The sequence below is a fragment of the Setaria viridis genome, chromosome 5 (genome assembly GCF_005286985.2).
Source record: "Setaria viridis chromosome 5, Setaria_viridis_v4.0, whole genome shotgun sequence".
NCBI classification, from domain to species: domain Eukaryota; kingdom Viridiplantae; phylum Streptophyta; class Magnoliopsida; order Poales; family Poaceae; genus Setaria; species Setaria viridis.
In genome coordinates this window covers 2736826-2757828 of record NC_048267.2, presented here as the reverse complement: position 1 = coordinate 2757828, position 21003 = coordinate 2736826, and the positions used below count along the sequence as shown (strand labels likewise).

General features: G+C 42.3%; 3 protein-coding genes across 7 annotated transcripts; 2 read left to right on the top strand and 1 right to left on the bottom strand.

Moving 5' to 3' along the window:
- Window positions 1–2052: 2052 nt before the first annotated feature.
- On the top strand, window positions 2053–6291 carry LOC117856856 (probable anion transporter 1, chloroplastic). The gene is made up of 10 exons (XM_034739286.2): window positions 2053–2262; window positions 3291–3398; window positions 3499–3654; window positions 4015–4230; window positions 4350–4559; window positions 4638–4775; window positions 5081–5182; window positions 5320–5385; window positions 5537–5621; window positions 5715–6291. Exons 1-10 carry the CDS (start codon window positions 2254–2256, stop codon window positions 5810–5812), a joined length of 1188 nt encoding a protein of 395 aa, XP_034595177.2. The 5' UTR covers window positions 2053–2253; the 3' UTR covers window positions 5813–6291.
- A 224-nt stretch (window positions 6292–6515) lies between these two features.
- Window positions 6516–12161, bottom strand: LOC117856857 (leucine-rich repeat protein 1). Its single transcript, XM_034739287.2, has 6 exons — window positions 11791–12161; window positions 9137–9208; window positions 7723–7866; window positions 7568–7639; window positions 7400–7471; window positions 6516–6897 (listed from the first exon to the last, which is right to left on the bottom strand). The coding sequence occupies exons 1-6, from the start codon at window positions 12018–12020 to the stop codon at window positions 6828–6830; spliced, it is 660 nt and encodes a 219-aa protein (XP_034595178.1). The 5' UTR covers window positions 12021–12161; the 3' UTR covers window positions 6516–6827.
- Window positions 12162–15326: 3165 nt separating this feature from the next.
- LOC117857558 (transcription factor TGA2.3) lies at window positions 15327–20749 on the top strand. 5 transcript variants are annotated; one of them, XM_034740284.2, is made up of 9 exons: window positions 15327–15599; window positions 16724–16814; window positions 17910–17987; window positions 18072–18131; window positions 18982–19059; window positions 19143–19194; window positions 19299–19570; window positions 19852–20097; window positions 20213–20749. In XM_034740284.2, exons 2-9 carry the CDS (start codon window positions 16755–16757, stop codon window positions 20357–20359), a joined length of 993 nt encoding a protein of 330 aa, XP_034596175.1. In that variant the 5' UTR covers window positions 15327–15599; window positions 16724–16754; the 3' UTR covers window positions 20360–20749. The 5 variants fall into 5 exon arrangements, with proteins under 5 accessions (XP_034596175.1, XP_034596178.1, XP_034596174.1 ...); XM_034740286.2 differs by lacking the exon at window positions 15327–15599 and adding an exon at window positions 15620–15638; XM_034740285.2 differs by lacking the exon at window positions 15327–15599 and adding an exon at window positions 15691–15716.
- Window positions 20750–21003: the final 254 nt, after the last annotated feature.

Below are 21003 nucleotides of genomic sequence, written 5' to 3'. Positions count from 1 at the left end.
AATCTTATATTTTTATATTCGGTTATGTGGGTAATTATCGAGTTATCTTAAATTGCAAATAGAACTTTCTAGGCTTTATCCCATATTCTGCTTATCTTCGACGTTGCTCATAGTTATCGAGTTGTTTGGTTTTATTGAGTGCGTCGTATCGATTGCTTAGTTTTATCAAGCGCTCACATTTATCGAACGGCTTAGATCTGATTTGGTTGTCTTTATCAGCTCATTGACCTTGCTTTATATATGCTAGGTCCGATAGATCTTTACCCTGCCCCTCGTATTGCTAGTTGTCAGATCCCTGACATCAGAACGCTATTATTGAGAGCCAATACATTGGATGGGTATCATCCACATCTCACAGAAGCACGATGATGTCATTGAGCCGATAGATGCGCATACGAGGCCTTGTTGTCGGAAGCTTATCTGTTAAGTTAATGGGCTGAAGTTCATATCCTCTCATTCGTGTTATCTTGTCTAAGTTCAATACACTTATCATAACATTGATTAGATCCGTTAGCTTAATCAGCTTGTAAGCGGTAGGCAAGAGGTCCTTATTACTGTGTTCTAATCTTTTAGGTTAACAGGTTGATGTCGATGCCCTCTCATTCGTGTTACCTTGTTTAAGTTCAATTACACTTATCAAGATAGTGACTACATCTGTTAGTCTATCTGGTGTGCGCATGGTTAGCAAGGGCTCTTTTTTCTGTTATTTTACAATGCTTCTATTTTAGCCTAGCAAGGGCTCTTTTTTCTGTTATTTTACAATGCTTCTATTTTAGCCTATCGGCTCATATAGCCGATGGCACATGCCATTAATATTTTATTTATTTACATCGCATGATTACATTGAACATCTACCTGTCGTGGTGTTTATTCTAAGAACGCCTACCTATGAGTTCGAAAGGCTTCGCCACCGATCGGCTCCGAAATTTAACGTTTATCTTATCAATTTTCAGGTCAAATTGATTGGCACGCATTGCACCTTCGCGAGCCGATTTGGAGCATGCACCGGAATTAAACAGATCTTCCAGATCCTCCGTGTTGTTCAACGCAGAAGCCTAAAGTCCAGCTTTTGTTGACACGAAACTCCCCTTTCTTTTCTCCTCACAATTAGTTTGCCAAATAATCAACGTAACTGCGAAATGTGGCATACGGTTTAATGTTTATGAAACCTCATGACACCCTGTCGAGACTGGCATAAGCAATAATGACGTGACACAGCTGAAAAGCGAGGGGATGGTGTTTATATGTAGATAAAATTTGGTACACATTTTTTTCAAAAACTTGAAAGCTATTCCACATTATTACTAGGATAAAAATTATTTCATATGACAATCCTTCGATCCCGTTTTACACGGAACATATAATATAATATAAAACAATAAAAATAAAACTATCCATTAAAAATCTGTTTCATTCATCATCTACTGAATACTGAAAGTACTCTGGAAACGGTACGCCGTTGGAAACAGGCAGATAGAACTCCCGTCAAATTTTTGCCACGCGCCACGTCTGCGTCCACCGTCCAGGCGCTGAGCTGGTTGGACGCCCGCGCACGCGTCAGGCGCCAGGTGGGCAGATATAACGAGGGCCCGGCGCGCGACAGCCATTCGTATCCCGAGGCGGCCGCGGCGGCCACACCGCTCCTCCGCGGCATCCGGCATCCCGCGCAACGCACCGGGAACCCGTCCCCCTCGGCCCTCGCCACGGTCCAGGGAACGGCCGCTCGCCACCGCCACTCCAGTCTCCAGAAGCTTGCTCGAGGGGTGGGAGGAAAAAATATCTCCCCTCCCGCACGCCGCGGGGAGCTTCGCGTGCGCCGCTTGCTCACCGCCCGCTCCGCTCGCGCCGCGCCGGAGACGCTCTCCCATCTCTCCTGCTGCAGCCATGCTCCTCCACCTGCTGCCGCTCTCCTGCGCCCGCCCCCGCCCAGCGGCGGCGACGGCCCGCTCCAGCCGCCGGCCTGTCTCCCCCTCCTGCGCCGGTGGCGACCCGCGGGGTCGGGCCCGGAGGCGTGCGGTGCGGAGGACGGGCGTGCAGCCGGAGACGCCACAGCGGGGCGGTGGCGACGACGGCCACGACCCTCACGGCGCGGGGAGCGGCGGCGCGGCGCTGCTGGAGACGGTGCAGAGGCTGCTGCTCGCCAAGGAGGAGGCGGACGCGGAAGGAGGAGAGGAGGAGGAGGATGAGCAGGGGCAGTTCCCCAAGCGCTGGGCCATCGTCTTCCTCTGCTTCTCCGCATTCCTCATCTGCAACATGGACCGGGTACGTGCCTCGGCTAACCCCCTACTCCTTCAATCTTAAACCTTGACATCGCCTGCTTGGCTGCTACATGAGTCCATGACCGCAATACCACGAAGGCACGAACGATCAAACCGGTCAGTCGGTCAGATAGCTTTTTATTATTCCATTATATTCTATTCCGCTGCAGGTAGATTTCTCTATCATATAGCGAGGGATGGGTAGTACTTTTAGCTCACATATTCAGAGCTGAGAGGTGGCTCTATGCTCGTCAGGAATGGAAACCAAATGCCTCTGCAGTATTACTATCAGTGCTGGAAATAGTTAGTTGTCGTAAATCTGACCCTCAACATGCTTTAAGTTTTGTGCATTTCTCTCTTGAGGAGAACCTGAAGGTTCCAACTGACCTAGTAGTTTGGTGACACTGTGATGGTGGCATTTGGATGGGCACTTTGGTTGGGATAGGCAGATGACACAGGGTATGGTGAGGTGGATCGTGATTTTTCTATACATTCCTTCGTTTGGCAACAGTTAGAAATGCAGGTGGGAAATAATTTGAACATATGAAAGTACCCTCAGACTAAACAGTAAAAAAGAAGAAGAAAATGCTACCCAATCTGCTGCACAAAATAAAAAACGAGAACATGGTCATGCAAATTGATTCTGGTTATATTGAGTACGTCATCAGTGTCATTTCATATATCCAATCGCCAATCATGTTCCAAAGTCCAAACATTTCCGATCCGTGCGACCAACCGAATAGCCCATTGTAAAGTGTGCATTTCTTGCTAAACTTTCATGGTGTGACAAGTCCAACCTGACCTTTTTGTGCCTTTGCACCATATTTTTGGTGTAATGTGATCATGTAAATACGTCCAATCTTATTCATGAATCCTGTAGCAGTAAAATGCATGTACTTGCTACCAATTACATCAACAGGAAATCAATGGTAAAATTCAGAGACTATTATGATCAAGGCAACAGTTATCGATGGATGCATGCATAGTGGTGTCGCTTTGTTTGTGAGAGGTTTATATTACCATCATTTGCAGGTGAACATGAGCATTGCTATTCTGCCTATGTCCGCAGAGTTTGGTTGGAACCCTCAAACTGTCGGTCTCATCCAGTCGTCTTTCTTCTGGGGCTACCTCCTAACTCAGGTCAGTAAGTATACTTAATTCTTGCTTCATCCAGGAACTCTGTGTTTCGGATAAAAGGCAGTAACTTTTACTATACAATTTAATTCCATAATCATTGCAGATAGCTGGAGGAATATGGGCAGATACTGTTGGAGGAAAGACTGTCCTTGGTTTCGGTGTGGTTTGGTGGTCCATAGCCACGGTTCTTACTCCCATCGCGGCAAAGCTTGGCTTGCCATTTCTTCTTGTTGTGCGGGCTTTCATGGGAATTGGTGAGGTAAGCCTTAATTACTCAGGGACCTACATATATTCCTTTCGGATCCAATTTCAGAAACTTAAGAGTATCGAATAACAGCATATTCAAATGTAGAGAGACTTGCCCCTACGATTGTTCCTTTTGCCTGAAGGAAATAGCATTGCTTCATGTTTGTTACACTTAAGTTAGTGTTTCTAGAACATTTGAAAAATTAGGTTCACAAGCAGCTATGCACTCATGTGCTCACACCACTGGGAACCCATCCCGGCCTTGCCAGCTATGACAAGTTTTTTCTGGTTGCTTAGTTCTGCATCTTCTGTTATTGATATCCTTTCTACGCCTTTCTCTGATATAAAAAAAACATATTCATTCTTGCTCCAGGGGGTTGCGATGCCTGCAATGAATAACATTCTTTCCAAATGGGTTCCTGTATCAGAGAGGAGCAGATCATTGTCTCTTGTGTATAGTGGAATGTACCTTGGGTCAGTGACAGGACTTGCATTTTCTCCCTTACTGATACATAAATTTGGTTGGCCATCAGTCTTCTATTCATTCGGGTCTCTAGGGGCTGTCTGGTTCACAACATGGGCAACCAAGGTATTTTTGTCTTCAAGTGTTGCATTGTATGTATACATACAGAATTCTTCCAGTGTAACAAATATTGTCCTCTGATTTCATTTTATTATCTCTGAATTTATTGCACATTTATTTTTAAGGCATATAGTTCCCCACTTGAAGATCCTGGAATCAGTGTGGCAGAAAAGAAACTCATTACTAGTCAAAGCACAGCAGGCGAGCCTGTCAAAACAATTCCGTGGAAACTAATATTATCAAAACCACCTGTTTGGGCGCTTATAGTTTCTCACTTCTGCCATAACTGGGGGACTTTTATTTTGCTCACATGGATGCCGACATACTACAACCAGGTAATACTAGACACTAAATCTTCCACCTGGGATCCTGAACTTTTACCATTTGTACATTAAAAGGTTGCTTTGAAATAGGTTCTGAAATTCAACCTCATGGAATCCGGCCTTGTCTGTGTTCTTCCCTGGTTCACGATGGCAGTTTCTGCAAATGTTGGTGGTTGGATCGCAGATACACTTGTCAGTAGAGGGGTATCTGTGACAAGGGTTCGGAAGGTAAAGAGTCCCCTTCGCTTCAACTAATTAAATAAGATACTAGGATCCATTCAATTCAAACCATGCGTTGAGAAAAACTAGTAATCGCTATATGTTTAGCAAAAAGTATAACTAAATTGTATGAAGGTCTCCTGCGTGTTCGAGAAAAAGGCTGTATCAAGGCACTATAAATCAGTAGATTACAACTATCTCTCAAAAAAACAGTAGATTGCACGGAACTGCAAAGTTAGCCCTTTTATCATATACATCCAGTGGTCCATTGAATTTTATTTTCCATTGTTTCATGTTATTTTCACCTCTTTCAGATCATGCAATCGATTGGATTCTTGGGGCCAGCATTTTTTCTAACTCAACTAAGCCATGTCAACTCGCCTGCCATGGCGGTGTTATGCATGGCTTGTAGCCAGGTAATTCTCCATTTTGCTTCTTTTGTGTGGCCAATCTTTTTTGGGTAATAGAACAGCACTTCTCATATACAATGCGAGATTTATTGTTACATGCTAATCACAACATTTTAATTTCATTATATTTTTTCCATTGTCAGGGAACTGATGCATTCTCGCAGTCTGGTCTATACTCAAACCACCAAGACATCGGCCCACGATACGCAGTATTCTCTTTCTCCATGTTCTATAGCACAACCTTTCATTCCACATGGAACTCATAGCCTCATGTTTCTGTTATATGTGAAATTCTGGAACCTATATTATAAGCAAATCCATAAAGTACTAAATGGTGGTTGCCTTCTCCCGGTCTTTCAGGGTGTACTACTTGGTCTTTCCAACACAGCTGGGGTTTTAGCTGGTGTATTTGGCACAGCAGCAACAGGATACATCTTGCAGCATGGTTCGGTTTAATCTCACTCTCTTGCATTGCATACTAGCAACCTATTTCAAAACCAGCTTGCTTGATGAACGCAGTCCTCCTGAATAAATGCAGGTTCTTGGGATAATGTCTTCGAGGTATCGGTAGTGCTCTATCTGGTTGGGACTTTGGTATGGAATGTGTTCTCAACCGGTGAAAAAATTCTTGATTGAAGAGTGTACATAGCATGCTCACAGTTCTAAGTGACATATTCGCCCCGGATCAACAACTTGCCCCCTGGATACAGTTCAAGACAACTGATGCAGCCCCGTGCAACTCAGCTCTTCAGAAAGAGGTGCCACTGGACTCATACTCTCATAGCTCCAAGACATGGGATTCCCAACACTCCGCCCAATCCTGGATACAGCGCTGGTATCAAGACACTTGTGAAAATTTGCAACTGAAGCATGGATGAGTTGAGTAATGCACACGCCTGCATGATGTGCGACTGTATATTTTGTTGAGGATAGGCATCCTTGTACAGCATAGCAGAAGAATTCAGCATCCATCATACACCGTAGTAATTTTGACATGTTACTCATTTTCTCTTGCATAGTTTCTTTCTGTAACGGCTCGATGTAGATTACAACAAGAAAATTTGCAATGGGATTACTACTAACGCACTCAACATTTGATGAATATTGTCTATTAACCTTTTTTGTACTATGGCAAACTTTGAGCGATGCTTTGTATCCTTGTGTGACACGAATTCCTCACAGATTTAAGTGCAGTTACCTCTGGAACGTTTGACAGTAAAAGTGCCGCATCGAAGAGGATGTGGATTTGAATTCCGAAATATGAAGTTTAGCTTCCTCGAGCCTGAGGCCAAACCCTTCGAGAGAGAAGCATTACACGACCAAAGCGAAAATCATCAAATGATACAGTGAAAACGGCAACTAAATATTTCCACGGTCCCAGTTCTTCGACCAACAATAGTACAATACAGTACGTGACATTGTCAATTCACTGGAGTCTGAACCATCAGTCCAAGAGGTCTCAACAGGGTGCTACAAGCTATTGATAAACACTATCTACAAAGCGCGGCAGCGAGCTGCCGCCCTGCTTTTTACTAGCAGGCACGCTACAAGCTACCAGGACTACCAGGCATACTTTTCTACCAGATGCCTCAATAAAGTTTTCATCCGCTGGACATCTATGTCGCGTGAGCGACGAGAGCTGCTTGCCATTTCAGCAGTTTGTGTCATACGTTGCAAGCCCTTGCAACTCCGGGCCTTCCATTCTTGGATTATTGTCGAAGCTGCAGTGAGGTAAAAGTGGTTTAGAAACGATACACGCAGGACAAACTTGTCTTGCATAAAGATATGCTGATTGTTTAAATGGTTTGTAAAGTTTCACACTACATTTATTACAAGTGACAACAGCCAAGCGAGCAAGTGAAACTCCACATACGTCATCAAGAAATCAAAAGAAACGAGCACTTTGTAATCCTCGTTCAGCATATAAATGAACCAAATAGATAATAATTGTAGATCTCAGTCCGATGCTGCAGCATGGATGGTATAATTCATAGAAAATCATGGTCGGTATCTTTTTTATCCGACATGCAAGAACATATAAGATATCTGCAAACTGAAATCGATTTTGTAACTTCAAGTGGTATTATTTTGGATTGTTGGATAGCATGCCTAAATGCTAATGGCCCTTCTCCTCTAAAATATGCAGACCATTAGATGCAGAAAGGCAAGAAGCGAGTAAATCAGTGTATCCAGTAGAAGAATTGAGGAGTCTGTAGATCATACTTGCTCAATGGTATATGCTCAAAAGGCCCACTAGTCGGGATTGTGCCACAAAGATCATTGTTTGAGACATCTCTGGAAGCATGCATGCAACAAGATGAAGTATTGTCATTAACATGTACAGAAAGACATGCAATACAGTAAAAACATAACCGGAAGCTGAAGACTCACATCACTTTGAGGCTAGAGATTTTTGTCAGTTCCCTTGGAACTGGACCAGTCAAATGGTTGTCATTAAGTCGCCTACAAAAAGATGAAAATGTGAGAAAAGACATGATTAACATGATACTGAGTGCGGCAGAATGTAAAGAAGTATCAGTGCTCACAGGAATACTAAGGATTTCATCTTGCCAAGTTCCTTTGGTATGGTCCCTGTAATATTGTTGTTATACAGGTCCAAACTGATAAGGCTCTTCAGATTCCCAAGTTCAGATGGGATAGTACCCTGAATATCATTCTTATAGAGTTCTCTGTAATGATTAAGAACAATGTTAAGAGACTTGTATGAATGCAAACTTCAACCACAGTGGATTCTGAAACACTGTTGAAAGTTTAATGGATGATCGTGCAGTCGTCAAAGGATTAGATAACCAAAAGATTAAGCATATACTACAAAACACGATGGAACTATTTATGAATCATAATGCACCATCTAAAGACTGAATAATGAAAGATCAGATGACAATAGCTGTGAACAAACAGCTCATTGGAAACTTTTCTGAACACTGCTTTACAACTCTGGTTTTCACCAATGGGGTTGATTAATGCCAGTATACTAAAGGCATCTATGTTGCAGAAGTGAAGGGCAAATGGGAGAAAGTTTTCCTTTTCAAAGAAAAAAGGAGGAAGTTCGTAGTGCTACTACTGCTAGCACTGTATATATGTTAAAATACACATCACATTTTGCCAGCTTCTACAATTGGTTTATTTTCTGATTTTCTCTGCTAATGAACATCAGCAGCTTTCTGAGCTACAGTGGTTTTCTACCGCCCCTTCATAAAGGAAGGTAGTATCCTGTATAACCACACCTACCACAGATAAGGAACAATAAAGGATGAATTAGTATAGTTTTCCCTTTATTAAACTCATTGAGGAATTTTTATACAGTGAATGAACAATAAAGGATGAATTAGTATAGTTTTCCCTTTATTAAACTCAATGAGGAATTTTTATACAGTGAATGAACAATTAGAGATTCGAACAGGTCATAAATATGAACACAAAGGGTAAATAATCAGTTCTTTCACTGGTGGAAGCAGTGTGATTGTCCAGTATGGCAACAACAGTATACCATGTTCAAAATGCACTAGCTACAAGCAAATATAAGGAGATTTCGATCCGAGCACGATATTCTAGTTTTCTAGTGATGATGTGATGCGAGAAGTACTTTTTGTTATTGTTCAGAGCCTACCACAAAATCTATTTGAATGGGCTTCACTAGAATTGATCTCCAGCACAAATCTCAGTAGGATCTCTTCACAGCTCATACATGCATCGTATGCGCATTCTCCTTACTGGACCCCAAAATCTCTAAGCAAGAGATTGCATGAGGGAAATACAACAAATATTGATGGATTATTTCCTCTTCTGACATGCTAAATAATTGAAACTATGTTTTTCACTCACAATATACAAATGCAAAATTGAAGATGACGTTTCTTTTTGAAATTTTATTTTGTGTATAACTTGATTATGAAAAAGGTAAAGAAAGAAAAGGTAGTGATCTTTTGTCAGACTCACAGATATTGCAGGTGCTCAAGGTGCCCCAGTTCAGGAACAAGACTCCCTGACAAATTTGAGTTACCCAAATCCCTACAAGATACACAAGTGTCAGAAAGTACTGTGCATAATGACACATCTTGAAGGAAATAAAATACAACAAATGATGAAGTCATGGTCATTTCATACAGATAAATACAGAAACAAATACATATGGCTGGACACAGAGTTTGCGGTTTGACCAAGACTCGGCATTATTTGAGTAGTCAAATCCATAAATGTCAATTGGGAACATGGAGGGAATTTTGTCAGTAAGTTAAGGGCCTGTTTGTTTGAGCTTCCTAACAGCTTCTCAGTGTGAAAAGCTAGAAGCTCAAACAATCAGCGAATTTCTCGTGCAGCTTCCGGAAAGCTGGAAGCCTGAATTTATATGGAAAGCTGGAAAGCTCAGTTTTGTGAGCTTTTCGTAGCTTTTTGAGCTTAGAAAGCTAAACACATCTTCTAAAAGCTAGCGTTGGCTTTGTAGAACCAAAAAGCCAGCAGCAGCTTTTCAGGAAAGCTCAAAAGCTGCAGCTCAAACAAACAAACCCTGCAGATTGCATCAGCAGTAGCACAACTATTCCACACACCCTTGTACCAAACCGTAACTTGAGGTTATAAAAGTAGTTGGTGTTAATTATAAATTTCTACTGCACAATGTTCGATTTTTTATGACAAAATTAGTGACCCAGAGCATGACATACACTGTGTTGTACTATTTATAACATGAACTTGTACGGCAGCACAAAGATGTGACAGGTTGTTTCTTTGTTTTGTATAAAGAGAAAACTAACTGATACATTGATCCTAGCAGTCATTGGAAAACAGACCAAAAAGGAAGGCTTGCACATTTTGCTACAGCCTACAGACAAATGGTGCCATGCTGAAAGTTATTTTAAATGAAGCTATTTCCATGGAGCAATTGCTTTCAGCAACCAGATGAATTTGATAGCTGTCTTTGGACCTTAATAGCAGACTGCAAATTTACCTGTACAAATGAAAGCAGTCATGCAACAGCTAAGTGCAGAGCTGTAGCTTGCATCAGCATAACTCTACGAGCGTGTGTGCCATGAGCGTGCGATTACAGTAGAGCCTGAACCAGAATACAAGGAAGGTCTATCTAATTGACCATACTTTTGACAATACAAGGACCGAATTACCATTTGACAAGCATCTAAGCTGTTAAATTCAGCATTTTGTGTTGACAAAATGACATGATAAAGAGATGTCCAAGGCCCTCTTAGGGTCTTAGAGCAACTTCAAGAGTTTCCCAAAAATTCTTCCCCAAAACTATGTATTGGGGGCTCTTCCAAAAAGTTTTTCCCCCAAAAACATATCAACCCCAGCAGATCGCTAATAACTAGCCCCCAATATTTCAAAACAAGCCACATCATCGTAATTATTGGGCCAGCCCGGCACCTCCCTGCTCTCTCCCCGTCTCATTCTTTCTTCTTCTTCCCCACGCCCACGGCGGCCACCAGCTCATCGGAGGCCAGCTGGAACAGCCGCTCCGCGCAGCTGCCCAACGAAAAAACCTCATACAAAAGCAATGTGCCCAAAAAAGATACGGAAAAAGATTGACTTTGTGCTTTTCTTGCAATTGATTTCCTGAACTGAAACTGTGAACATGAACCTCTTGTTGCGTATGGCATATTTCATTTCACCTTCATTTTGGGTCACATATTCATCGCCGGATGGAGCTGGACAGATCGTCACAGGAGGACAGGGATCTGAGTTCTGACTGACTCTCAAAACCTTCGTTTGCCCCCAATTCATTACCGCGTACGCTGTATAGGCACGCCCGCGACTGGGCTGCAGGCTGCAGCCTGCAGCGTACATCCATGATGCCTGAGTGCAGGCGTGCAAACACGGTGGCGCGCCAGCGTGGAGGGCCACGCACACGCAGTGGCGCAGCGCGTTGGGTGCCCCCTCGGCGGTCGTGCGTGGGAACGGGCGAGGACGGTGCGGCGCCACGAAATGCAGCCGCACGGGAGGCCAATCCTGCGGGCACGGCGGGGACCGGCATGGAATTGCTCGTGCAGGGAAGAGCGGCGTAGGCGTCGGGCAGGGCTGCCAGATGCGGGGAATGCTCCGCGCACGGGATTGGGGAAGGACCGGTCCCCCGCATATATGCGGGGCGACGGAGGTGTTTTTAGCGTCCGCATATTTTTACAGAAGGATGGGGGAGCTGTTGGAGGTAAGTTTTTTTTTGTTTTCCCCTAAATAAGGTTGTGGGACAATTTTAAGGGAGCTTTTGGAGTTGCTCTTACAGACTTAGGCGGCACCACCCTTTGCATGATCCATTTCATTACATGACTAGAATGCGAGTAACTGAGTATTATCAACCAGCAGGTGCCAAGCAAAAATTCATTGGGTTGGTTATAATGCTTAATGCCATTAGAGTAACAATTTTGGAGCTTGTTCGTATTCCAGAACATGACGACTTGCACATCTGGAACAGGCACACGCTTCAAAATTCCAGAAAAATGAGCGTCACATCATACAAAGATGGAACGCCCCTACCGAACCCAATACCATCACAATTTACAAGCACATTCAACTACGGAAGCAAGATTAACCAGGAGCAGCCGGGTGTGTGATGTCAGGGAGCCAAAGGAGGGGGGCGGGGAGCTCACACTCGGGTGACGCGGTTGTCGCGGTTGCAGGTGACGTGGAACCAGGTGCAGGGGTTGACGAGGGTGGGGTCCCAGCTCTGCAGCACGCCCCGGGGGTCCGTGAGCGCGCGCCGCAGCGCGTACAGCGCGTCGCCCTCCGCATTGGACGCCGACGCCACGGAGGCCGGCGACAGCGCCGCCGCCGCAACCACCAGCGCCGTAGCCACAGCCGTAGCCGCCGCCCAGGCCATCGAGCTGGTTGGCGAGGGACCTAGGGTTTCGACTCCGGAGAGGAAGCGGAGAAGGGAAAGGAGTGGGGAAAGTGGCGAAGTGGGGGGAGTGGGAGCGAGGACTGACGACTGGAGGACTCGGAGGAGCTCGAGCTCGGAAGTGGAGCGGGTAAAGATTCTTGTTCGCGCGGATCTTCTGCGGCGTCCACGCGGCTGGTGCTGATTCTACGAAAAATTGCAATAATCACTTGGATTTTCAGGTTTCATGCAAATGTTCACCCCTACGGCCTACCATGAATGTTCTTAGCCGATTTCACCCGTTTATCCAAACGTGGAGCTACTACAAACCGTGTCAACGGAGTCTAGTTTGTTTCAATACTTGATTATGCTCATTTTATGGTGCTGTTGTGAAGATATTTTGGAAGTAGCAAAAACAAGTGAAGGTGCGGTCGCGATGGTCTTTTTTGGAAACTTTTTTAAAATATTAGGTTCATATTTTTAAAATCATCTAAATTTGATAAATACTACACCTAGAGCTTTCCATCGGCAAAAATAAGCATGATAGGCGTAATACATATGTAAATGGGATGGTTTTTTTCAAAAAAAGTTAGCTAGGGATATGAACCTTTACAGAAAAAAATAATTTATAAGGTGAAACCATAATATCAAAATGACTTTATGATGTGGGGGTTTTTTTTTGCAAATTTCTTGCTGATTTTCCCCTAAAAGAATGCTTGTGATGATTGCTCAATAATGGATGTAGAAGTAAAACAAATGTCACCACTATTCTATTGACCGCATTTGTTTCAGGTCAATCATTGGTTAGCATTCTAATTTTATTTTAAAAAAAGATTCATCTGCAGCATTGAAGCATGAATAAAAAATACTTTTCTTTTAGTCGGATAGATTCCTCATTGTGTAATCAAAACATCACTCGACGTCACCTAAGTTTAAGTTTTTGACTTAATATAGATACTTACGCTTTTGCTAATATTGTTTCAGTATTTTGGCAGCATGGTAACTTCGTCAATTTTATGGCAACTTAGTCTTTCAAAGGTGTTAATAGGAAGGGTATGTATGCACTCATAGAGGTGAACATACGTCCATGTATATGATGGTCCATATTTTTCATGTATTTTGAGAAAACATCAAAACTCCATAAAAAGAGTGTCAACATCAAATGATTTATAACCACATCTTACTATATATGCAATTATTTAAGGTGCCGTCGAGAAAAATGACATCAAGAATGGGAAAAGCATTATAATAGGAAGAAAATAGGTACGGACTAGAGAAAATATGATCTAAGGTATGGTATACGAAAGATAGCATCAGGCACTAGAGCATTCTAGTTCGTTGCTCGTTGTTATCGATTCTGCTACTTGGCATCGTCCCTCTAAACTAGCTGTGTCATAACCTAGACCAATGGTCCAATCAGCAAGCTCATATTTAGAGCCAAAGGGGACGTTTGGCTCCCTTACTTATTTTTAGCACGTGTCACATCGAATGTTTAGATGCTAATTAGGAGTATTAAACGTAGACTATTTACAAAACCCATTACACAGATGGAGGCTAAACGGTGAGACAAATCTATTAAGCCTAATTAATCCACCATTAGACTTAATAGATTGTCGTTTAGCCTCCAGTTATGTAATATATTGTCAAATCATAAACTAATTAGGCTTAATAGTTTCGTCTTGCCGTTTAGCCTCCAGTTATGTAATAGGTTTTGTAAATAGTCTACGTTTAATACTCCTAATTAGCATATCTAAACATTCAATGTGACGGGTGCTAAAAATAAGCAAATCTAACCAAACGGCCCAAAAGTTTATGAGAGAGAGATCTAGATATTGGGTTGACAGATAAGTGTGCAGAATGCTAAAAAAAATTGCCAAAAGGATATTTTTGGTACTCTTGGAGTTATGAGACATGCTTCATTTCAATAGGATAAGCTTAAGTTTGACCAAGGATTACTCTATCAAATATTCAATTTATATTATACAAAAGTATATTTGCAAAAAAATCTAAATACAAATCCGGTGGCACTAAATTTGCGTCATAAATTTCTTTTTTATTAATAGAGTAAATATTGGTCAACGAATGAAACACGAGTATTTATTATAATGACTTGGTCCGTGGTACGATGCATGAATTAATTTAACTCGCCCCTCTAATCTCGTGATCATGGTTCTGCCACTAAGTGAAAAGGCACCAAAAGAAAAGGACAAGGAAAACACAATGAAACAAACGGGACCTAGGAAAATACGGTGTTAGGAGTAGATGCTTTTGATTTACACCGTTTTGTTTTAAGTGGCATAGACGGAACAATCTAAAGGGACCCGGCTAACTTACAGCCGGTTGTAATTTAGACCGAGCATACCGCCTCCATGCGAAAGGATAAAAGAATGGATCCATAATTACAACGCATGCATAGATTTTGAAAAATAAAAAATTCATAGTTTTAAAACCGAGCATCCAAATCAAAATTTAATTACACCATTATGTTCTTTCAACAAGAGCTTCAAAACTAGATCCCAGATCATTATATTTTATTGATATTTTTCTTATGTGAGAAAATATTTTTAGTGTATTCTAACTTGTTTACGATTCTTATAAAAGCTGCCTATAACTTTAAAAAAAATTGCTTAGTTGAATTAAGTGGATATTCATGGTGATATTACGAAGATAGATTGTCTCTATATAAGCATTTTTCTGTTCTATATAAGCAGTTTATGTCTCTTAAAAAATTATTGTCGAAACATATGCAAGTGGGATCTTATTTTGAAGGTATTGTTAAAAGAAACACAACTGTGCAATCAGAATTTAAGTTTGGTACCCGATTTAAGAATTACAACTTTTTCATATTTGAAAAAAACTGGTTGCATGTACTCACGTGGGGGTGAAAGGTCTAAGGACATGTGAGTTACACATGCAAAACCTCCCTCTCACTCGGAAAAACTATCGCAGCAGGAAATTATTGATTCAATATAAGTGACAGGCACTGGAGACTGTAGCAATCGTTTAACGGACAGCCCGTACTAAAGTACTAAAAATCCTAAGATTTCGGTGATATTAAATTAAACTAATCCAAATCTCGTGAGCGGTGGTAAATTCCCAAAGAATGGATGAACAAAACTTTCGAAAGAATCGACCCAAGAATAAAATCAAATGTGCTCGTGCAACCGGGGCGGGGTTCGATACCTGGTCCCAGCCGGCAGCCGGCACAGCCACCCCTGCAGCTCGCCCGGTTGCTCTGCTCTGTAGTGCGCTGTGAGTGCCGAGTGAGAGTGAGGGGTCCGTACACCCGCGGTCAGCGTACCGGGCGGGCGGCCGCAGCCCACAGCTCACCGCTCTCTTCGCCTTCCCGTTTCCTTCCTCCTCGGCAAAACGGCGGAGTTAAAAGAGGAAACCAAAAATCTAGGGTTTGTTCCGTTCCATTTCCGGGGAGCCGCCCACCGCCCCCGAACGCCCACCTCCGTGCCGGCCGCCCCCCTCGCTCTCTACCTCTTCCCGCTCCTCCTCCCCGACGAGAGGCGGCGGCGGCAGCTTGGGGGAGTCAGCTAGCGGCGGCGGCGGCGGCTGCCCCCCGGCAGCTCCGAGGCAAGTTAAAGCTGCTCCCTTTCGATCGTAATTAGCTCGGTAAGGACCGAGGTGGAATGCCAATCTAGCAACTCGTGCTCCAAATCCGAACCGGCAACAGCCGGACCTCTCTGCCTGGTCAGTGTATAAGTTGCAACGAACAGCGATTTGTGGTGGGGTTTTTTAATTTGGAAGGAGGGTCCATGCCCCCAAGCTGGCCTGAACCAAGCTCCGCCAGTATAATCAATAGGCTAGGCTCGGGGTAGGTGGTCAGGGGCCACCCATCTTGTTTCCCTTTTGGACCATGGATTCACCGTGCGGAGTCGTATGCTGTGGTAGCGTGTATTTCTCGCTGTGGGTACTGTAGGCTCAATGTTAATTGTGTTCAGTTCTTGCGTCAATCTGGCTCTGATCCTTTACTAGTTTGGGAGAGCATTAGAGCATATGATTGCTCAACTGATAGGTTGTCTGAATTTGATGGTAAACGATCTAGTGATCTTTGTGGGTGTCAGAACATCGTGCTTGTGGGTCCTATCTGGATTTTTCTGTATGCTAAGTATTCGTTTGATGTTATTGATATTCTGCAAAATTCAATCCTGCACCCTGCAGTTTTTGTACTACCCATGGTTGATTTGTTCCTTTGTGGAATTAATAAATCGAACCGTCTGTATGTTTGGAAGGGGTTAAGACTTAGTAGTAGAGGCATGATTCTCTTGGTTTTGGTTTGCACTCATCTCCAGTCAAAATTTTATCTATAGAAACCAAGTGCATTGGTTCACAATTAAGTTATTCATTCATTTCTTGGCAGCAAGCACCTAAATCCACAAATTAGTTCCTGGAGCCTTTGGAGGACTCATGAATATGCATATCAACTGACTACTTTTCTTGAAATTCACGACCCTGTATTTGGAGCTTTATTCATCTAGTTCTTGTTTGTTGAAGTTGTACTTAACCAGCTCATTAAATTATTTATTGTGTGTACTCATTTTCCTAATGGGTATGTGTATATCAAACTGAATAGGTGGACTAATCATGTCTAGTAGCATCCAAGCTACCTCAACTTTAGATGTTAATATTGGTATTATGTCTCTACATGTTTCATCTTTTAGCAAGCAGGCTGTAACAATCTGATTTTGTCTGTGAAGGTCACATTTTGAGAACTGAGGGTATTCTTCGATGGCAGATGTCAGCCCTCGAACAGAAACATCAACAGATGATACAGATGACAACCATGGGGTAAGTCTGTTTGATCTTGATCCGGGGTATTCAACGCAAACACTTATTGTGTGGCTTCATGTGATGGAGTGGAGAATGACCGAATTACATTTCTAAAGTATTGTGTCAATTGTTATTAATGTGAACAATATGGTGCCAAATTTAACTTTCATCTTGAAACCATATATGTATCAGTGTTTCCATGTAGTTATGTGAAGTCACCTATTGCAACTAAACAAGAGCAAGAGCGGCAGTAAAAGTTGAACAAACAAGGTGGACCGAACATACTATGGGCCTAGAGGTTTTCTTATAAGAAAGTTATGTAGCTTGCTGTTCATTGAATTATTTGTGAAGATGGGAGAAAAACTGTGTACTGAAATGTTTAGCATATAGTTGGCATATGCTACAAACAACTAATTATGTTCTAATTTCTGATTTAAAAATCCTTGTGTCGCAGAATTGCTCTTGCAACACTGGGTACATTAGACTATTCATGTAGATCCCATCAGGAGTTCAGGACTCTTGAGGAATGCTGAGATTACCTCACAAAATTTCTAGAATAAAACCTTGGCACTTAATATTCCCATAGTGTAGTCCATGGACAAGTCACATAATTGTCCACAAAACTACGGGGTTTTGAAACAACATGAACAATTGGGTTTGCATATAGCTGGCAGAGTTCCATGCAGTTGTTAAATTTGATCAGTAAACAATATAATTTTCTTGATCTGGACCCTTGAACTCTTTGATCTTTTTTAGTATCACATTTATTCTTTTTTTTTAAAAAAACAAATTATTCTAAGCTGATTGCATATGTGCTTTTGCTCTAACACATACTGTAGGTCTGCTTGTGCCTTCAACTTTTCTTTCAAGAGACAGTGGCAGGATTAATCAACATTGCCATGCTAAAGGGTTATGAGAAACTAGATTACCAAATTGAAAGTTTTTTTTTTCAAGAGTCCAAGTTGAAGTAAAAAAAAAAGTACCTGTGCTTTGAAAAAAAGTATGAAAAAAAAACTTTCATTTCATTACCACCGAAAGAGGCAAATCTGTTTCTTTTTTGAAGATAGGAATGGATGAATGATGGGAGCTTGATAGTTATACTCTCATCTGCAGCTTGAGCCAGGCCCAGGCGCTCTTGTTGCGGCTTCCGACTCCAGTGACAGATCCAAGGACAAACATGAAGATCAAAAGGTTCGTGTCTTGAATTAGCATTCTTGCTTTTAATTCATATTGCTGCTGTTGCAAGAAGCATTTTTCTTATAATTTATTGTGTAGACACTGCGTCGTCTTGCTCAAAATCGCGAAGCTGCAAGGAAGAGTCGATTGAGGAAGAAGGTGTGTGAATATTAGTTTTTAGTCTTTGTACTTAATGCAGTGCTTTTATGTTTTTATTTTATAGACTTCGTATCCGGATCCAGGTTTTCTTTTCTTTTTGACTTGTTACTGGCATCATTATATACATGGTATATTGCATATCCTGGTATTGTTTATATAAATGTTTTGATCATGAGGTATCTCGAAACCCAGGAAAAAAGGAAGTCGTAAGTTGCTATCAGTGTTAATATAATTTTTCTGGGGGAAAGTTCGACCCTATCATGTTTTGTTTTCAGTTGTCAAAGCTGTTTTTCTCCACTGGGGGTTCGCTTTAGTGGTTTTTTGTATAAGAAATTTGTGAATCTTACAGCATGATTGGTAACTTGACGTAGAACAGTTTGTCACCGTAGTACAATTAGTCTGTCGTCCATAATATCTCTTATGTCTACTCCCATCCGATAATGAACATATTCTGTTTGTGAAGATCTTGCCTAACTCCTGGGCTTGCACAGTAGGAGTCGTAATTCAATACGATATGTTCAGCAGCTGTGCCAGTAGCCTTAGATCACGGTCCCTTTAAATTCCATCAAATGCTGAATATGCTTGTTAAATCAAAGTTCTACAGTGTGCCCCATCGAGCGAAACTAATTGATATAAGTCAGTACTGACTACTGAGTTACCCCTTCTTTTATCTAAAAAAAAATACTGAGTTACCCTTGTGGTTAGTAGCTACCTTGGAATTGTTTTTAGATTTTTCTTTTCTATAGGAGGACCACTGAAGCAAGTGTGGCAAGACCCCTTTCAAATTTCTGATGTAGGTTGCCAATGGACTTTGCTGTGGTATTGATTGGTAATTTTGCTATATCTATAGGCATATGTCCAACAGTTGGAGAATAGCAGGCTGAAACTTACCCAACTAGAGCAAGAATTGCAACGAGCTCGTCAGCAGGTTTACTCCTATTGGATGCCACTTTAGACAGCCCTGTATCCTATTGTCTTCATTGAAGTTGCTTAAGAAATTCTCTCTCACAGGGCATTTTTATATCTAGCTCAGTTGATCAGTCACACTCCATGAGTGGAAATGGTAACAATTACTACCCATGGATACTGCTTGTTTGTTCATTAGCAAAGGATATCCAAGTAGTAGTTCCATGTTTTTTTATGGGAAAAAACTGCCTTTTCTTTCAGGGGCATTGGCCTTTGATATGGAGTACGCAAGGTGGTTGGAAGAGCATAATCGGCAAATAAGTGAACTAAGGGCTGGTGTTACTGCTCATGCAAGTGATAGTGATCTCCGCAGTGTTGTTGATAAGATCATGTCACACTATGATGAGATTTTCAGGCTCAAAGGAAATGCAGCCAAGGCAGATGTTTTTCATGTATTATCAGGCATGTGGAAGACACCGGCAGAGAGGTGTTTCCTGTGGCTAGGAGGTTTCCGACCATCTGAGGTCCTAAAGGTGTGTAACGTACTAGCCTTACAATGTGCTTGTGATTGTTTGGGCCCTCCTGGAGTAGTGAAGTACTTATTAATTCAAGGAGTCCATTATAAGGCCTTGCTCATCAAATGAAATAATGTGTCTGTCTTATTAATTTGGAGAATGCAGAATCATGTGTTGTTTCTTTTCTTTTCTTTGTTTTTGCATTCTTTGCTTTTTGGTCATTGGACAGTGTGTTAGTGCCTTCCTTCTCAAGCGCTGGTGGTCTTCTTGTTGAGTTACTGATAATACACAAAATGCAGCTGCTTTCGACACAGCTTGAACCTCTCACTGAGCAGCAGCTGTCAGGGATAGGCAACCTCCAGCAGTCTTCACAACAGGCTGAGGATGCTCTTTCACAAGGAATGGAAGCCCTTCAGCAGTCATTGGCAGAAACCTTGGCTGGGTCTCTTTCGTCTTCTGGATCAACAGGAAATGTGGCAAACTACATGGGTCAAATGGCCATGGCCATGGGAAAGCTTGGAACGCTTGAGAATTTCCTTCGCCAGGTATTCACTCTCCTTTTGGAATGTATCTTTGGCTTAGATAAAGGGTTGACTGTGAATTACTGTAGACCATATGCTAAATGCTGCAGCTTACAACTTCTTTCTTTGCTGTATCAAGGCTGACAACCTGCGGCTGCAGACCCTACAGCAGATGCAAAGGATCCTGACCACCAGGCAGGCAGCTCGAGCGCTTCTTGTGATAAGTGATTACTCTTCACGGCTCCGTGCCCTGAGCTCTCTCTGGCTTGCTCGGCCGAAGGAATAGCAAGAGCATGTGATTTGACTGGAGTACTTTTCACAGTTCGGTGTTCGATGGGGATCTTATCAGGAGGGTTTTGACAGGACTGCGACAGACTTGATTCGGAAATATCTGCACATACTATAATCCAAATGGATGGGGATGTTCATGTAGCTTAGCCATATAGTTAAGTGCATTGGTTCATGGTTCATGATGTATTATTAACAACTGCTGTAAAAATTGCTCGCTTTTGGTCACCATTTTACATATCCGTATGCCCCAAATTTGCAGAGGATCAATAGAATGCAGGTTGATGTTTGATCGGTTGGTTTTTGTTGACTCCCTTAGTGGGAAGAATAGCAAGAGCACAATGCTCTGACAGTAATATCTAACAAGGTATATGGTTGTTTCACTGCATTGAAGTGAGTACAATGCTCTGACGTAATCGATCTCTCATCATTGCTACCAATACCGTTTTGTATGTATTCGTTTCTGTATTGTATCATTCTTTTGAGTTTGTGCAATTGTGCTGTGTGGCCTTCGACAATGGGATCACTGTTATACCATCCGTTTGCACCTTCTCAGCTGCACGCGCTCATGCGATCTTCATGGCAATTCATTCTAGAGCTTTTCACTCGGGGTGAATTTCCACCTAGCTTAAACTATCGAAA